The following is a 17012-nucleotide window of genomic DNA, read 5'->3' as shown; positions in this document are numbered from 1 at the left end:
TCCCCCATTCCCTTCCTCCCTCCCCGTCCTTCCTTCCTTCCTTCACTCGCTCTTTCCGTCCCTTCCTTCCTCCGTATATCCTTCTCTATCGCTCTCATTTAGAGTTTCGAGGCATAACCCTTGAAGCATGATAGAGGCAATCTCACCTACAAATTGCATTTATTAGAATATGATGCTTTTCTACATTTTCCAAACAGCTTGAATAATTTCCATTTCATAATTGTCTTAATCCCATTTGTTACAGTCCTTTGGTCGCAGTTGGGTTTGCGTTTTCTAGTAATCCAAGAAAATTAAGCTTAATTTACTCATGTTTGAGATCCTGTATGTCTTTCTTTATTCTCTGTTATTAAAAAAATAGACATTTTAAGGAATATTAATGCTGCTCTTTTCCATACAGTGAAAGTATATAATAACCAGGGACTGTCAAACTGCAAATTGAGCAAACTGTACCTGAAAAGTAGCCTTTATGACTTGTGATCTATATTCCAACATGCATCAAAACAGATCAAAATTAATCATTGTTCACTAAAAATCTCAATGATGCACATTTATATTCAAAACTGCTTTGGAATATTCTTCAGAACGTCTCCTTTTGTGTTCCACAGAAGAAAGAAAAAGTCATACAGGTTTGGAATGACATGAGGGTGAGTAAATCTTCTTTGAAACAAGTGAAAACTTCTAAAGGAAGTGAGCAGAATAGCACTAGCAGACATGAGCATCAGCTTCTCAGTAACAACCTGAAGATCCCATTAAAAGAGAAAGCGACGGTGTTTCCCAAACTATTGACCTTAACCATAATCTGACTCTGGACCGAACGAAACGCCCACCCAGCCACTGTCCCTCCCCGCTCACACACAAGGAGCAAGAGATACTCTGAGCCTTATTATGTAACGCTTTGGCAAAGTTGTGTTGTTAAACTTAACCTTAAGCCTAAACTCTCATTGATAATGTATTGTCAGTTGAATATTAAGTTGCGGATAAATAAATACAACAGGTGACAATTCTAGCAGACAAATGTTTAATAACATGGCAATATTGCATTTACAGATGTTCAGATGTTTTTTAATAGCAAAACAACAGCAGCTCTTGCCTGTGTCGTTGTTGCAAGGTAAGCCTTTTATAGCTATATTCACCATTAAAAAAACAAAAAGTAACTTGAAGTAATAGGGTGAAGTACATCATTCAGTCACAGTTACCCAGGGGACAAAAATGAGTTTGTTAGTAATTCCTATTTGATTTACAGTACAGTAATACTTAAAAAAAAAAAACAATCTGCATAAATTGAGGCAAAATGTTAATGAAAGATATGGCACAATTTTAATGGTTCTGCAATGCATGTAATTTTAATGCAAAATTTAATGAACTGTTTCTTCCTTTTGTTTATTTATTCATATATATTTTTTACATTTTTATACATACATTTTTTTTAAGTCTGTAAGTAAGTCTGAGACCACCAGTGAAAACATTTTTTCATATATTTTACTATAATTTTAAAGGAATTACCAATTATATGATCAGCATAACGATATATAGCAGTATTATATTTTTCTTTATTCATTTTACTATAATGTTTCTTCACTCTAATAAACTTTTATTTCCATCTTCAAATTATATTTAGATCCCCAGATTTTCAGTGTGGCCTTGACCTTAGTACTTGCACATGTGCTTGTAAGTGCCTGTTCCCGTGTCTTATTCTGTGAGTATGTCTTATCCCAGACCCGTGATTGGCCGGTGGCTTGTAAGAAAGCTGATTAGAGGTGTGTGTGTGTGTGTGTGTGTGTGTGTGTGTGTGTGTGTGTGTGTGTGTGTGTGTGTGTGTGTGTGTGTGAATTAAAGGGGGTGTGCTTTCTGTGAAGAAGATGCAGGGCGCAGCCAGAGAGGTGAGAGACACCTTCCCTTTAAGAGTGTATTTTTAGCCTGTCAGTTATTAGTGCTCATTGGGAGGGAAAACCGGGTGTTAAGGGAGGAATTAAGCACATGCAGACTGTCTAAGAAAGATGTGGAGATCAGGACGACTAATATACCACAAATGAAACGTCGTCCCTAGGGAACGAAGAGCACAAGGAGCTGTCCTTTCCCTTTGACTACAGCCAACAACAGACGGTCAGCTTGTAGTGCAGGTATGTGACCCTCTGCTCTCTTCTGCATCCAATTTTAAATCTCTTTGTCAGTTCTTTCACACTTCCTCTTGCAAAGCATTTTTAACTCTTGCCACATGTGTGATAGTTATTTTTATATGTGTTTGTGACTATATACACTAGCACAGTCACTTCTGCATCCTCATCTTCTGGACAGAAATTGTATTATGTTTACAGGTAGAAATAGTCTCTATCAAAACTACACACTGCCCTGTTTTGAAGACTAGTCATGATTCATATAAAGCTCACAGCTTGTGTGTAACTTTTATTAACAATGTTTTCTCTCCCTTACATTCATCTGAAGGGTCATGCCAGCCATATTTTCTGTATTGAAGGCCATATTCAACTTTAATGAGCAACGCACTGTGTGTGAGATTAGGTTTCAGGCTTCAGTTACGCTTCTCTGCTTCTCCGTGCGCTGTAAGTCACCCATACACACCGGCATACATACATGTCGCACAGCAACACACACACACACACACACACACTCACTGGCACATTGTAAAGCATTATTAATGCCTACAATGTGTGTATATGAGTGTGTATGTGTATTCATTAGAGAGACATGCTGTTACAGGAAGTCAGGTGAGCATTTGTGGGTATAGAATATACAGTACCGCTCAAAAGTTTGATTACATTTTTTTAAGGAAATTAATACTTTTATTCAGCAAGGAAGCATTACGTTGATAAAAAGTGACAGTAAAACATTTATAATGTTACAAAACATTCTATTACAAATAAATGCTTTTCTTTTGAACTTTCTATTCATCAAAAAATCCTGGAAAAAATGTCACAGTTTCCACTTAAGCCAGCAAAACTGTTTTCAACATTGATAATGATTAGAAATGTTTCTTGAGCACCAAATAAGCATATTAGAATAATTTCTGAAGGATTATGTGACACTGAAGACTGGAATAATTACTGCTGAAAATTCAGCTTTGCCATTACAGGAATAAATTACATTTTTAAATATATTAAAATAGAAAACAGTTATTTTAAATTGTAAAAATATTTCACAATATTACTGTTTTTTTGGTCAAATAAATGCAGCCCTGGTGAGCATAAGAGACATCTTTTAAAAAAAACACAAAACTTGGCCCCAAACTTTTGAATGGCACTGTAAAAACAGTTTGACCAGGTTTCATAGCTATATTTACAGTGGTGTGTGTGTGTGACATTGTATATGTGTGTGTACTTCCGCTTCAGAGCGTTAAGGTCATTAGTGTTCGCTCCAGCAGTCAGCCCTGTGTGGGGAAGGCTATCTGTTCTGGGCCGCCGTTCATCACTGTAGACGAGAGGGAGAGGAAAAGAGGGAATAAGGGCAGGACAACCCCCTAACAACAACAATAGTAATCTTTGACTCTCCAGTCATTGTATTTATCCTGATTGTGGTGCCAACAGCAGATAGTCATGATAGAGAGCTTAACTTACTGCTAATGCCGTTTGATCTGGGTAATTGATGTGTGGAGATCGTTAGCATCTGTGGATCTTGATAAGAGTCCATCTCCTCTATAGACCAGGGACAACAGCTGGTCACGCAAGGACGAATTCCCCCTGGAGCTGTGGACTGGGCTGAATAAGCCTCCACTGTCACATCACACAGCCGTCACTCTAATGTTAAACAGGGTGGAGAGGATAACATGTAATAGTTAAAAGGAAGCCGGAAACAGCATTAGATGAATCTGAGATCCTTATAGGTATTAAATGCATAGTAGTGGTGTCTGAGCCTTGAATGAAAAGGTCAGATCTTGCAGAAGTGTGTGCAGTGGACATGAAAGAGTGATACCAGTGTTGATTTTGTTTTTTGTTTTTTTGTTTTGGGGGGGGGGGGTCATTTTTGGCAACAAATGGAAAAAAAATAAGTTGAAGTACTAAAATTACTAAAACTGAAATAAAATTAATGCTAAATAGAAATATGAAAAAAAAATACAAAAGCACATCAAAATGTGTTGACTTAAATTTATATAAAACCTGAAAATATAAAAATAAAGGCTAATTCAAAATGTGAATACATTTACATATAATAGTATCTAAATAAATACTAAAATAACACATACATTCAATGATTAAGCGTGTTGGTTGGTGTAACCCTGTAAATGGACAACTTATGGATCAGATTTTTACAGTAAGAATTTCTTTTGTTTGCCTAATTGGTTTCTGGTATGGAGCTGTTGCATTGTTAAAACCATAGCTGAAGATAAAGCGGATGCTCAGTCATGCTCCTGGAGATCTTCCTTCCTGCCCTGTTTGGTTCCAACCCTGCTGTTACACACCTGTCTGTAATTTTCAAGCGATCCGGAAGACTTTAATTAGCTGGTTCAGGATTTTTTGACATTTTTATTGATGAAACGCTACAGAAAGCACTTAAAATGATTGAGAGAAGAGGGGGCAACAGGATCAGGAAATCACCACTGCTCAAAATATCAGCTGCATGTATGCTAACAGCTAGGCTATGGTTCAGACTTTTTATTTATTTATGTATTTTTTTTAGATAAAGCACCTCTGGTTTTAGTTTCAGAAGTGATTCTAGCATTATCACATCTCCATATCAGATTATGCAATGAAAATGGACACTTCCTGTAAAACTGGATCTGTTTGGTCTATTCACAGGGTTCTAAGTTCAGAATGACTCACCAAAAGTGTTTTTGCATTTAATTTGGCAACTGTTTAAGAACTTTAGGAAATGTATTCAGCCCTGGATAACAAATTGTATCCCATATGTTTTGTTCTGAACTGGCTCAGAGATGTGTTGATCTGGTGAGAGTGATCCTGCAGTCAGCTTCATCTCTGCACAAAAGTGGGAATCAATAAAGGTTGCTAATGGAGACAGGATTTTCTTCCGTCACTCCTCAAGGCTGCTCAGACATAGTTATATTAAGTTGCATGTCTGGGGCTTTCTGGGTTTCAATTCATAGAACATGCTATTGTTGGAGCACACTGAAAATCAGCCTTCAGACCTACCATCTGCAATGTTGTTTCTCTGTGAAACCAACAGGTTTTGTGTCCTCTAACATTTGATTTTGAGGACAAATGTCACTCAGGACATACAGCCCTGTAAAGTGGGTAATGTGTCCCTGCAAATTCTCCCTCTGACTCTGTAGAAGTCATTGGTGATTAACTGCTTCAGTGTCTCCTTCTGTCTCCAGGCCTTTGGCATAGCTATGAGCCAAGGACATATTGATGACTTATGGATATATTGATGCAGTGACTCATGATTCCTATTCCGCAGGATATCTTTGAGCAGGATGACTGAGTCTGTGAATGGATGTGTTTGTGAATGTGTGATCTATGCAGTGGTTGGATGACTAAACCTTACAGCAAGTAATTCACTCTTATGCACCAAAGCAGACAACTAGTGAAAGGTACAGTACTGTTTTGTTTTACCGCATCAACCATTATATTCCTCTTTAAAGCAGCTTAAAAAGGGTGCAAATATCAGAAAAGTAACAGAGCAGGGAGCTAAGAAAAAATTCAAGTACTAAGAGCCGAAGGAACACTTATAATAATGCTACAATATCAAATACAGTGCTGAAAATGTGGAAGTGAGAGTAGCCTAAAGTAAGTACTAATCATTTTTAGACCATAAAATGTTACCCCATGGTGTTCTGATCTGATTGGTTACAATGTGTTCAGCTGCAAAGGCTGTAGTTTTAATTTCTTGTAGATTTTTGTCCCTTCAAAACAACTCATGAAACTGCTTATACATATTTAATTTGTAGCCACTGTAAAAGAAAACATTTTTGGACTTTTTACTCAAAACTTTAATGAATAGTTTTTCTAAAAATTTAAATTTGCTGAAAATTTACTCACCCTATCCAAGATGTAGATGAGTTTGTGTCTTCATTAGGAAAGATGGGTGCCGTCAGAATCCAAACAGTTGATAAAAACATCACAATAATCCACACAACTCCAGTCCATCAGTCAATGTCTTGTGAGGTGATTAGCTGTGGGGGTTTTTGTAAGAAACAAATCCATGTACATCGTTTTAACTTTTAACCATTACTTGTGGCCAAAATAGTCCATAATCCATAATGCAAAGTAAACGCAAGAAATACAATGCAAAATTTCTCCAAATCTGTTTGATGAAGAAACAAACTAATCTACATCTTGGATAGCCTGGGGGTGAGTAAATTTAAAGTTTTAAATTATTTTGTGAACTATTCATTAAAAGGTAATGAGATCTTTATCAACTAGTCTATGTTTTTTCTGTCTATAAATTAACAATAAATCTTGATAATTATAAAAAAAAAAGTCAATGGATATGTAATCTGTCAACTACCTAATTAAATATATTTGCAGGCCTATGTAACATGCTTTCTGTAATGCAAAGTGTTCCAGGTCTTGTTACTACAAAACCAGCTGCTCTCCACCAAATCGGTTCGCTAATTAGGGAATTATTGGCTCGGCTTGAAAGAAAAATAAACAGGGTAATTATGAGAAGATTTGTTAATTCTAAGGCGCGCGTCCCTTTAATTCCGTTTTTTTTTTCTTTCAACGGCGACGTCTTATGATCACCTGTGAGGGGCGGGACATGCGCGTTGGATGGATGGAGGAGGGAGGCGCACAACTCTAGACCTACACCCGTAAGGAGAGGCTCTGCTCTCGGGATGCGCGTTATCGCCACAGAGACCCTCGACTGAAATGGAAAAATAAAACGCCATGCATCCGAAACAACCGCGGATACCGACGCCGTCGCCTTATTCCGGATATTAAGCCGCGTAATTAACTGGAGGGAGGTGGATTAAAAGGGAAAGGGGTCGATCATGGGGAACGAAGCGAGCCTAGAAGGCGGCGAAGGGGCGCTCGCTGGATTACCAGCGGGACTTGCGCCTGATGGGAAGGGTGGCTTCATCCAGATGCCCGCTGGGGTGGAGGTAGACCTCAGTAATCTGTCTGAGGAGGAAAGAAAGCAGCTTGTGGCCGCTATGGCCAAAGCGCAGTCCAGGCAAGTTGAAGTGTCTATAAATGTATGCCGTAATCATGATGATGATGTCCGTCCCTCCAGTGCCCGAGCGCTTGTGTTGAACGCGTTATGATGTGCTTGTGTTTTGATCAGGGCACTGCAGGTTGGCACATCACGACAGCAGCACCGATGCAAAACATGATCACACCCATTCACGCTCTTGCTGCATGTTTAAGGCCGTTTTATAGCGAGATATTTAATCCAGCCCAATTTTCAGTCATGCATATGATTGCAATTCAGTACCTCCTTAGTGCACTTCTGTTTTATAGCTATACATATGGATAGAACCATCGCTGATTTGAACGGAACGCATTTTTTGTAATTAGTATCATCATCGTTAATATGGTGGGTCACTGTATGTGCACAGTGGATGTGCATAGTATTTTAATGAATGTAGTTTTCTTTAAACCGCCTTATTCAGTTCATGCTGGACACCATATTATAGATTGAATTAAAAATAAGCATTTCCTTGAAAAATATGAATCCATACTGACAAATATCCGTCCTCTGTGTATCCAGATATTCGTTGCGTTCACCATGCACACTCCATCTTCCTCCTATGGGCTGTGTAGGTGATGTCATGAGCAGCTTTGGAAAACACTGCCTGAGAATAACACAAGTCTATGAAAATTCGATCACTTGAAAGCACGCGATCGACATTCCCTTTGACATTATCTCATTCTTAAGCTAATTGAATTGTGTCTTTAAAGTTGCTTAGGCGTAAATGTGTTATTTTTACCCAAGCGCAAATGGGGGGAGGGGGTATAAATATTAATATGACTAAATATAGCACCGCAAGCACAAATGCCATCATCCTCATTGATCGCTTTTGCTTATTTTTGGGGAGTGTGCGTGTAATATTACACCTGAAAACAAGGACCGTGTTACAGTTAGGCTACATATATTATATATTGTTCGCTGTCCGTGGTGCTGAAACGCTTGAAGTGAAGAGCGCCTCTCCATCAGAAGCAATACAAGTATTGGACGTGGCGTGATGATCTTTTATGGGTGACTGAATGACAGAACGCTCAAATATATGTAAAATAACGCCCATGAGAACCACTAACAGTTTAAGATGCTGTGTTGAACAGCCATTGAGCTAACAATGGTGATGCACTGAAATTAAATTATGGTGACAATGGGCCAAAAACTAAGAAATGTTATTTTAAATTAGCCTTTATTTTTAATAAATAAATTATATTAAAATGATCATATTTTGATAAGTAATTACACTTCTTTTTTCTTCAATTGGCATTACTAGAATAACAAAGGCTATAGAAACTTTAAAGATGTAAAAACTGACATCAGGCTTTTGTAACTAGATCTGTACATTGTTTGAAATAGAGAACAATGAACAAATGCACTAAAAGAAAGGTGGCAGGTTGCCTTGTGACAGTCTCTGTCTTCTTACATGAGAGGCGGTTTCTCTCTTTATTGGGATGCACTAAACAGCCACACAGCCCAAATGCAGCAAAACCCTATTTATTAAAGCACTAATAACCAAGAGAGCAGTCTTCTGGCATGGGAACATTAATATCCTAACTGGGAAACTCATACATTTGTTAAAATTTTGACCACAATATGAAGGTTATAGGTAACCATTGGACAATAATTTGAGCTTTTGCCCTTTTTTGTGGCTTTAAATTCTAGCGCATACTTAGTTAGCCTTTTGTATTTATTTTCTGTCACATTAAATTATGATAAAAACACTGAAAATTAACTTTTTTTCTTTTTTCTTTAATATTGACTGAAAACAGTAATAAACTGCATGTGTATTGTGGGTATGTCTCAATCTTGTTTATCTCACGTTGTGACCATGGAGCCCATTTTAGATTCACATTTTTCTGCTGCTTTAATTTTGCTATTGATTGATTTGATTTGATTGAATTTGCAGTGGGCTTTGAAATTTATTTTTGGAATTTATCCAGAATAGCTATTAAGTAAATAAAGTACATATCAGTTAATCACAGATTTTTCATAATCTATGTTGACTTGAAGCTAATGAATGTGAAGTTGACCTTATGTCTGTTCACTCTACAGGCCACCAGAGACTAAAGCTGGTGGCACCAGAGTCCCAGCAGGTCTCAGTAAAAGTCGGACTGTAGATGCATTTGGAGAGGGGGCGCCTCCCAAGCCAAAGCCTGGACGGAGCCCCTCCTCCCTCAGTCTCCTTGAGTCACGTTTCCGGCAGGAGCCCAAAGACCCAGAACAACCACGAACTGGCATGTTTTCGTCTGGCTTCTTGAGTGGGGCCAACCCCCTGAGTGCGGTCTCTTCTGCTGTCTCCTCTGCCAGCATCCCAAAGTTTAGTTTGTTTGGTGATGATGAAGAAGAGGCGCCTGCAAAGCAGGAAGGAAAGCCTCCTGGCCCACAGAGTGGAGCAGGGAAGGGTCCTCAGCAGCAAGGGGGTAAGCCACCTCAGCAAGGTCCACCTAAAGGACAGGGGCCTGGAGGTCCTGGTCCCCAACAACAAGGACCCAAACCTGGTGGACCAAGACCTCAACAAGGACCCAAACCTGGGGGACCAGGACCCCAACAGCAGGGACCTAAACCTGGTGGACCAGGACCCCAACAGGGACCCAAATCTGCTGGACCAGGACCCCAACAGCAGGGACCTAAACCTGGTGGACCAGGACCCCAACAGGGACCCAAATCTGCTGGACCAGGACCCCAACAGCAGGGACCTAAACCTGGTGGACAAGGACCTCAACAGGGACCCAAACCTGGGGGACCAGGAGCCCAACAGCAGGGACCTAAACCTGGTGGACCAGGACCTCAACAGCAAGGACCCAAACCTGGAGGACCAGGCCCCCAGCAACAAGGGCCTGGGAAACCTGGTCCAGGGGTTGCAGCAAAACCCAGTGGACCTCAACAGCAGGGTAAACCTGGCCCGAGGGCTCAAGGGAAAGCAATGTGTCCTCTTTGTAATTCTACAGAGCTGAATCTACAGGCTAAAGACCAGCCACCCAACTACAACACCTGCACTCAGTGCAAACAGCAGGTGTGCAGCCTGTGCGGCTTCAGTCCACCAGACTCAGCGGTAAGAGACATATCTGCTGCCTTCACTACATCATTCACATAGATCTCACATTGGTCTCACTTTTTACCCAGATATCAAAAGGAGTGGCATATATTGTCAGATTTTCATACTGTGTATAAGGCTCTATTATTCTAGTCTTTCTTTGAAGACATTAGCAGAATCAGTTCATATTTGTTAATTGAAGCTGCAGGGCTCTGTTTTAATAACCCTTCTTTGGTTCTGCCTAAAATGCTGCTTGCACTAATTCCTCTCATCCATGAGTTTGGGAGGAAAATATTGGCACAGAAGGTGGAAGATTATCAAGGTCACTTACATCACCCAGACAGGAAGTGGAGGAAGTTGTTTAATGTGTTTAGAAACTACGTTCATTAGTTATAAAAGCAGTGATTATACAGAAGTTTGGCATTATTCCTGGTCCATGTTAGAGAGGATAACACTATTACTCACACGGTGATGAATGTACAGTGTTAGTCTTGTTTTTAAAAGATTTTTAAGTGTGCATTACAATAAATGACTCGGCCAAATCAACAATAAAAGTAAATTAAATGTTAGTCATATAATTAAATCAGAAATGCATGACTTTCAGAGCTTACTAATCAATCCAATAAGAATAAAGGATTACATAGAATAAATGATAACAGCAAGTTCTCCACAAATTAATATGTTGCATACTGGGTGTTTCTGTTGAGTGGCTGGCTATATAAATGAAACTATTTTGATTGCTATTTTCTAATGAGCTTGAGGTAATGGAAATGCTAATCAATATTCTCACAGAAATGGTATTTGCTGCATCTATGTTCATGTGCCTTGACTTTCTCTGTATGTTTCCACAGGGTAAGGAATGGTTGTGTCTGAACTGTCAGATGCAGCGGGCAGTGGGGGGCATGGAGCCTCCTGGACCTCCAATAATGAAACAACCCCCCAACCAGGGTTCTGCACCTCCCTCCCCACAAAGAAAAGAGCCACTGTCTGGGTCTCCCTCTAAGGGTGAGCCAGGGAAGAAGCCCCCAATGCTGACCAAACAACAGAGTATTGCTGATACGGGGAAAGGAAGTACACCTCCAACTACACCAAAATCTGGACCACAGCAGGGACCTCAACCTGGACAACTAGGGGCCAAGCGTGGACAGCCTCCACCTCTTCAAAAACCTTCACAAAGCCCAAAAGGTAGTCCTCAGCCTTCTCCTGCAAAAACTACTCCGAAACAAGATGGAGGGGGCTTTTTTGGAGGATTTGGTCTGGGAGGATTGACAGAGGTAACAAAACCCTCTGCAGGTGCCCAGGCTACCGAGTCAGTCACAGGGAAACTCTTTGGTGGTTTTGGTGGGTCGTCCAAACCTCAGGCCAGCTCTGCTGCTCAGACCAGTGAGTCGGTAACTGGAAAACTCTTCAGTGGGTTCAGTGGTCTCACCGAGTCAGCTAAACCTACGCCAGCAAGTTCTCAGTCTGCCGAGAGCGTGTCTGGAAAGATGTTTGGTTTTGGCTCTTCCATTCTGAGCTCTGCCACCAATCTCATTTCTGGGGAGGAATCAAAGTCTCCCCCAGTATCTCCACCAGGATCGCCCCCTGATTCCCCCGTTGGGTCTGAAGCAGACTCTCCTCCTGGATCCCTCCCTGACTCAGGCTCAGAGTCACCTCCTGACACACCACCTGCTTATTCCAAAGACACAGCATCTCCAAAACCCACAGCTGCTGAGGGAAAAATGTCAGCAGATATGCCCCTTCCAAAATCGACGGAAGTAGAGGAACCTCCAACTCCAGTTTTTGGCTCTGAGGCCCAGTCCTGCTGTCCACTTTGTAAAGTGAAGCTGAACGTGGGATCAGGAGAGTCACCCAACTATAGCACCTGTACAGAGTGCCAGAAGACTGTGTGCAACCTGTGTGGATTCAACCCCACTCCACATCTCTCAGAGGTAAGAGTTCTGCTGCAACTCTTTGTTCAAGTGTTTTTGAGTTATTATTTTCCTTAGTTTATTGGTGTATTTCCTATTAAAACAGGAAGTTGGGCTAGAAAAACTCAAAGAGCTTGTTCTGTTTTTAGCTGCCTGTAGGTTTTAGTTTTTCATCACGGCCAGCAACACTAAAATACTATTTATGCTACTTACATTTGCTTCTCGTAGGCAGGTGGCATTTATAATTTAGGAGGATGGGACATGCTTATTCTAGAGGGCATTTTATTGGACAAGAATTTGTATATGTGCCTGTGAACAAGATGAGTCATCAGGGGGTTTTTGGTCAATTTTCAAGGTGTGCTTACTGTATTTGCTCTTTTTTTATGGTGATCAAAGGTGTGATTTACAATGGGTTTTGGATGAACTGTGGTTCAAGCATTTCTCTGGAGAATGGCCTTTTGCTATTGCTCTTTGAAGTTTTGATTGTTCTGTTGCATTATACATAAGTCTCATCATTCCTGTCCCTGTTTACTTAAAAAGCTTGACACTTCACTGTGTAATTCAATGCATTCTGAACCTCTTCGTCTGCACTCATAGTCTGATCCCATCTCAGATGACTCAACAACTCACTTCCTGTTGGAAATTAGCCTTTGCTTTTTAGTGAACTCAGAAGGTACTGAGGTATGTTTTAATGTGTTTTAAAAATGAGCAAAGGAATATATTTGAGAGGATTGTTCATCTAAAAATGACGATTCTGTCATTTACTGTCCCTCATGAAGAATGAATAAAAATTTTTAGGTGAACTATATCTATAATAGGATAACTTTAATGTGTTTATTATGCATAAGATTAGCTGTCATATTATGATTCATATTACCATGAGTTGCCTAGATGAAGGATCTAGACCTCGAGGATTTTTGTTGATTAATAGGTTTTATAATTAGTTACTATATATTCTATAATTACCTACTAACTTATAATATATAGTAGTTAATTACAGTAGCTAATTACAGGGTTCCCACAGTCTTGGAATGCCTGGAAATATCAAGTTTTAAAAAAAACATTTAAGATTTTTTTTTTCTCTCCCAACCCCCCCTTTTGTTTTTGCTTTTGCTCTTGCTCTTGCTCTTTGTGATTTGACTGTGTAGAGCAACACTTGTATGCAGACTGGTGTGTCAACATCAGTCTGTCCGGTGAGGGTAACTGCCTGTGTGACTCAGAGCTAATAATTGTCTCCTATGGGACACAAAGTAATCTTCCTGGAGCTGTATCAAATCTTACTGTGTGTGTGTGTGTGTGTGTGTGTGTGTGTGTGTGTGTGTGTGTGTGTGTGTGTGTGTGTGTGTGTGTGTGTGTGCAGGTGTGTGTTGTGCCCCCTCCCCCAAATATTATTTATGTAAAAAAAAACACCCACTATAGGGGTCAAAACAGAACTTTAATAAAATATAAAATTAAATAAATTGTAATTAATTTGTATTTACAAATTACAATTTTAGCTCTAGACAGTTACCTATGGCTATTTTATTAATACAGTTGTCTTGCTGATTTTATAATCTCAAGCATTCAGAAATCACACGATAAAACCGTGGTTTATTTTTTGTAAGAGTTGTGATGTCCACATGTTTTGAAGGTAAATGCTGGAACACTTCTATCGCAAAAAGGTGGCCAAAAAATAAAAGATTAAGTGGATATTTGAATTAACCTAGGTTTGGTCAATATTAAAGCACTTGATCGTTGCAATGTATATGTTGCAATGTATTTTAACAGTGTTTTTCAATGAAACTAGGAAATTAAACTGTATAATTATTAACCAATCATTATTGCCTAGTTTTTGTAAAGGCCGGGACACACCAAGCCGACTTCAAAGAACTAGCAGCGACGAAAGCCGACGGTATTGCTGCGCTCGAACACACCGCTCAGACTTCAGCCGACGGCAAACTAACACGTGTGTTTTGCGCATGTGTGAGAGGAATTAACTGTTAATATCAGCGGCTATCAATAGTATATATTCGTCATTCAAAAGGAGAAACCAAAACAAAGATATACGACATAAACTCAGATATATGAAACTAATAGCCTACAGAACGAAAGTGTTTTTTTGTTTGTTTTTTTTGAGCAACTGGGTATGGTGGCCCCCTGGGAGTTGGTGCCCTACGCAAACTGCGTAGTCTGCGAACAGGGAGTGGCGGTACTGTGTGTGTGTGAGTGTGTGTGTGTGTGTGTGTGTGTTTGTGCAAGTGTATTTCACTATGACTATGATAATTTAAATGTATTCATTTGAAGTTTTGTCCTCCGATATACAAACTTGCAGTGTTTTTCATATGGGAAGAAGCCACTAAATTAAACCGGTAACCAAATCAGTTGCTGCGGAATAAGTCTAATCAGTTATATTCTGGTGCATTTTGTGGTGGTGGTTATTAATATTATTGTTATTATTATTTATTTTCTGTGAAAAAAATGTTCCGATTACTGTGGTAAATAGTTAATTTTGTATAGTTTTTTGCAACAAGAATTGTTATTCCAAGCACGTCTGTAAACAAATTATAACATTCCTCAAGGGAACTTCACATGTTCTTCCAACCGTATGAACAGGTTATTCTAAGCAGACATGCTTTGACCTCCGATACACGGTCTTTGATGGCTTTCATGTGTTTAACACCCCCTGTGTTTGATCGTTGGTTTGTACACCAGGTTGCTCATTCTCTCTGTAATCCCGTGAGTCTATTTCAGGTTTTCCAAGCAGATTAGCCTGAGCATGTGCGTCTGGTTTCACCTCACATGGTGCAGCCAATGACTTCACTTATTATACTGTCAAGAGTACCCTACCAAGATGGCTGACAACACTGATCCCATTTATCTTAGACCAGAACTGAAAGCAGAGACAGCCCTGTCATTTTTAACTGTAGACAGGCCTTATTATAGTAGACGTTAATGCATGAGACTACATGCCTTTGCAGTGTGTTGTTTATTCGTCAGATCGTCCTGATCAAAAAGGCTCAAGGCTGTACAAAATTGCGTTATCAGGATCAGTGCTGAAGTGCTTCCATTTGAAGAACATCCTCACTTGAGATTAGATTTAGTCTCACTCTCTGTCTGTCTCTCTCTCTCTTCCTTTGAGATTTCAACACTGCTTGTGCTACTGTGACAATGTGGGGCACGTGTGCATGTGAGAGTTTGTGTAGTAATATGTTTGAGCTAACGGGATTTAAAGGGCAACAGTTGAGTTTTACTAAAGGCCACTTAAGGGCCATATTTTAAAATCTCTCAATATGTACAAGGGTTTAATATGACACGCTTTAGCTTTCAAAGATCATCTCCATTTCTCTTCGTTGTTTCTCTTACATGTCTCTCCAGTGGCAACACACCTTCTCCATCAGATTTTTCACTTATTCATGTGACTTTTTCATTCATTCCATCCTCCTCCATGGATTTATATGACTTGAATTAGAATCTCCTATAACTCCCATTCTGTGTCTATTCTTTCTTCATCTTAATTCTTGACATTTATCGCTGGTTGTTTTGAAGAAGGCTGGAAATGCTCCCTAGACCATCACAGTCTGTGTATAATATAAAACACAAAGCACTTAAGAATCTTCCCCAATCCAACATGCTCTATTTATTTATTGAACATTTTTCTCAAGCCCTGCAGGAACATTTCAGGTTCAATGTAAGTTGGGCTCAACCAACAGCACTTGTGTCATAATGTTGATGACCTCTAATGTAATTTCAGCTTCATTTTCGATGTCTGTCCTATGCAAAATATCAAGTATCTGGGTTACAGTGAGGCATAACAGAAGTGAATAAGGTTAAGCCATTCACAATAAAATACTGACTATTGCAATATTATAACCACAAGATATAATCAAAATGCATGCATAATTTTTAGTAAAATGTTAGTGATAAAAAATCACTTACTAAGCTTTACTAATGTTTTAAAGCCTAAACTTTAAACAAGTATAATTTGCCACTCAAGTAATACGAAATTTTACATTAAAAAAATATTTAACAAGTAAAAAAATTACTTTTTTTTTATTTCTTAAATATACTTTTTACTAAGTTCCTCAACATAACCTTGTCCTTTTTTAACTAAAATGGACATCTCAAAATGATTTTTTTGTGGAAATAAACATCATGCTACCAAGGCTGTTGATTAAACCTAACTTGTTCTGAACATGAAATATTACTTTAACTTGACAATATTAAACCCAGGACATTTAATTAAAGTGAATCCACAGACTATATTCAGATATCAATATTTTTAGTGGTCCAGATTAGGGCTGGGCGATTTTGCCTTAAAAAAAAATCTTCGATTTTTAAAGAAAAATTCGAGTTTCGATTCGATTTTCGATTTTTTTTTTTCCAATGCACTTAAAAAATTACTGCAGGCATCAGATATAGTGTCAAAAGTGCAACTTTATTGCTATGATTGTCCTCAAGAGTTAAAATGCATAGAATCCCAAAACAAAAAGTAAATGAGGCTGTCATTCAACAATTTCAAGCTTTAACCCAGGTTTACGCAAAAGTGCAACAACTTCACAGTAGCTTAAATTTTCTGTTCAAGAAATCAGATAATTACAAATTTTGTAACATATAACATTACAATTAAAAAAAATAAACTCTTCTCAGTATAGTAGTGTGAATATAAAAAATGAAATATGCCTGTGGCAGACATATAGCCTGCTCAAAGAGTGAACAAATGTAAACTTTTATCTATAACAACAAAACACGTGCTTGTTAGATCTCTGAAAGATGCTGCGCAGAGTCCAACTAGTGAACCGTCAGACTCAGATATGGCTGCATCGTCCGTTGTGGCTGAGTAAAACTGCATCTCCTCCAGCTCACTGCGGATCTTTTCCCGAGTTGTATTATACAGGTGAGGCAGCGCTACATCGGCGAAATACTTGCAACTGGGGACAACGTACCTCGCATCTAATACTTTCAGCATGTGATTAAAGCCTCGCTTTTCGACAGATAAATTG

General features: G+C 39.1%; 1 protein-coding gene across 1 annotated transcript in view; it reads left to right on the top strand.

Annotated features, from left to right (window-relative positions):
• Window positions 1-6901: 6901 nt before the first annotated feature.
• The window catches only part of LOC306858308 (protein piccolo-like), a gene marked incomplete at its 5' end in the record, with an annotated part of 49025 nt that continues 38914 nt past the window's right edge, over window positions 6902-17012 (top strand). Inside the window, 3 exons of the mRNA XM_079398763.1 lie at window positions 6902-7093; window positions 9152-10141; window positions 10975-12054. Coding sequence (XP_079254889.1) covers window positions 6902-7093; window positions 9152-10141; window positions 10975-12054 — 2262 coding nt within the window. The remainder of the gene's footprint in view (window positions 7094-9151; window positions 10142-10974; window positions 12055-17012) is intronic.

The sequence above is a fragment of the Barbus barbus genome (genome assembly GCF_936440315.1).
Source record: "Barbus barbus genome assembly, chromosome: 39".
In the NCBI taxonomy this organism is placed as follows: Eukaryota; Metazoa; Chordata; class Actinopteri; order Cypriniformes; family Cyprinidae; genus Barbus; species Barbus barbus.
This window is presented reverse-complemented; position numbering and strand designations above follow the sequence as displayed.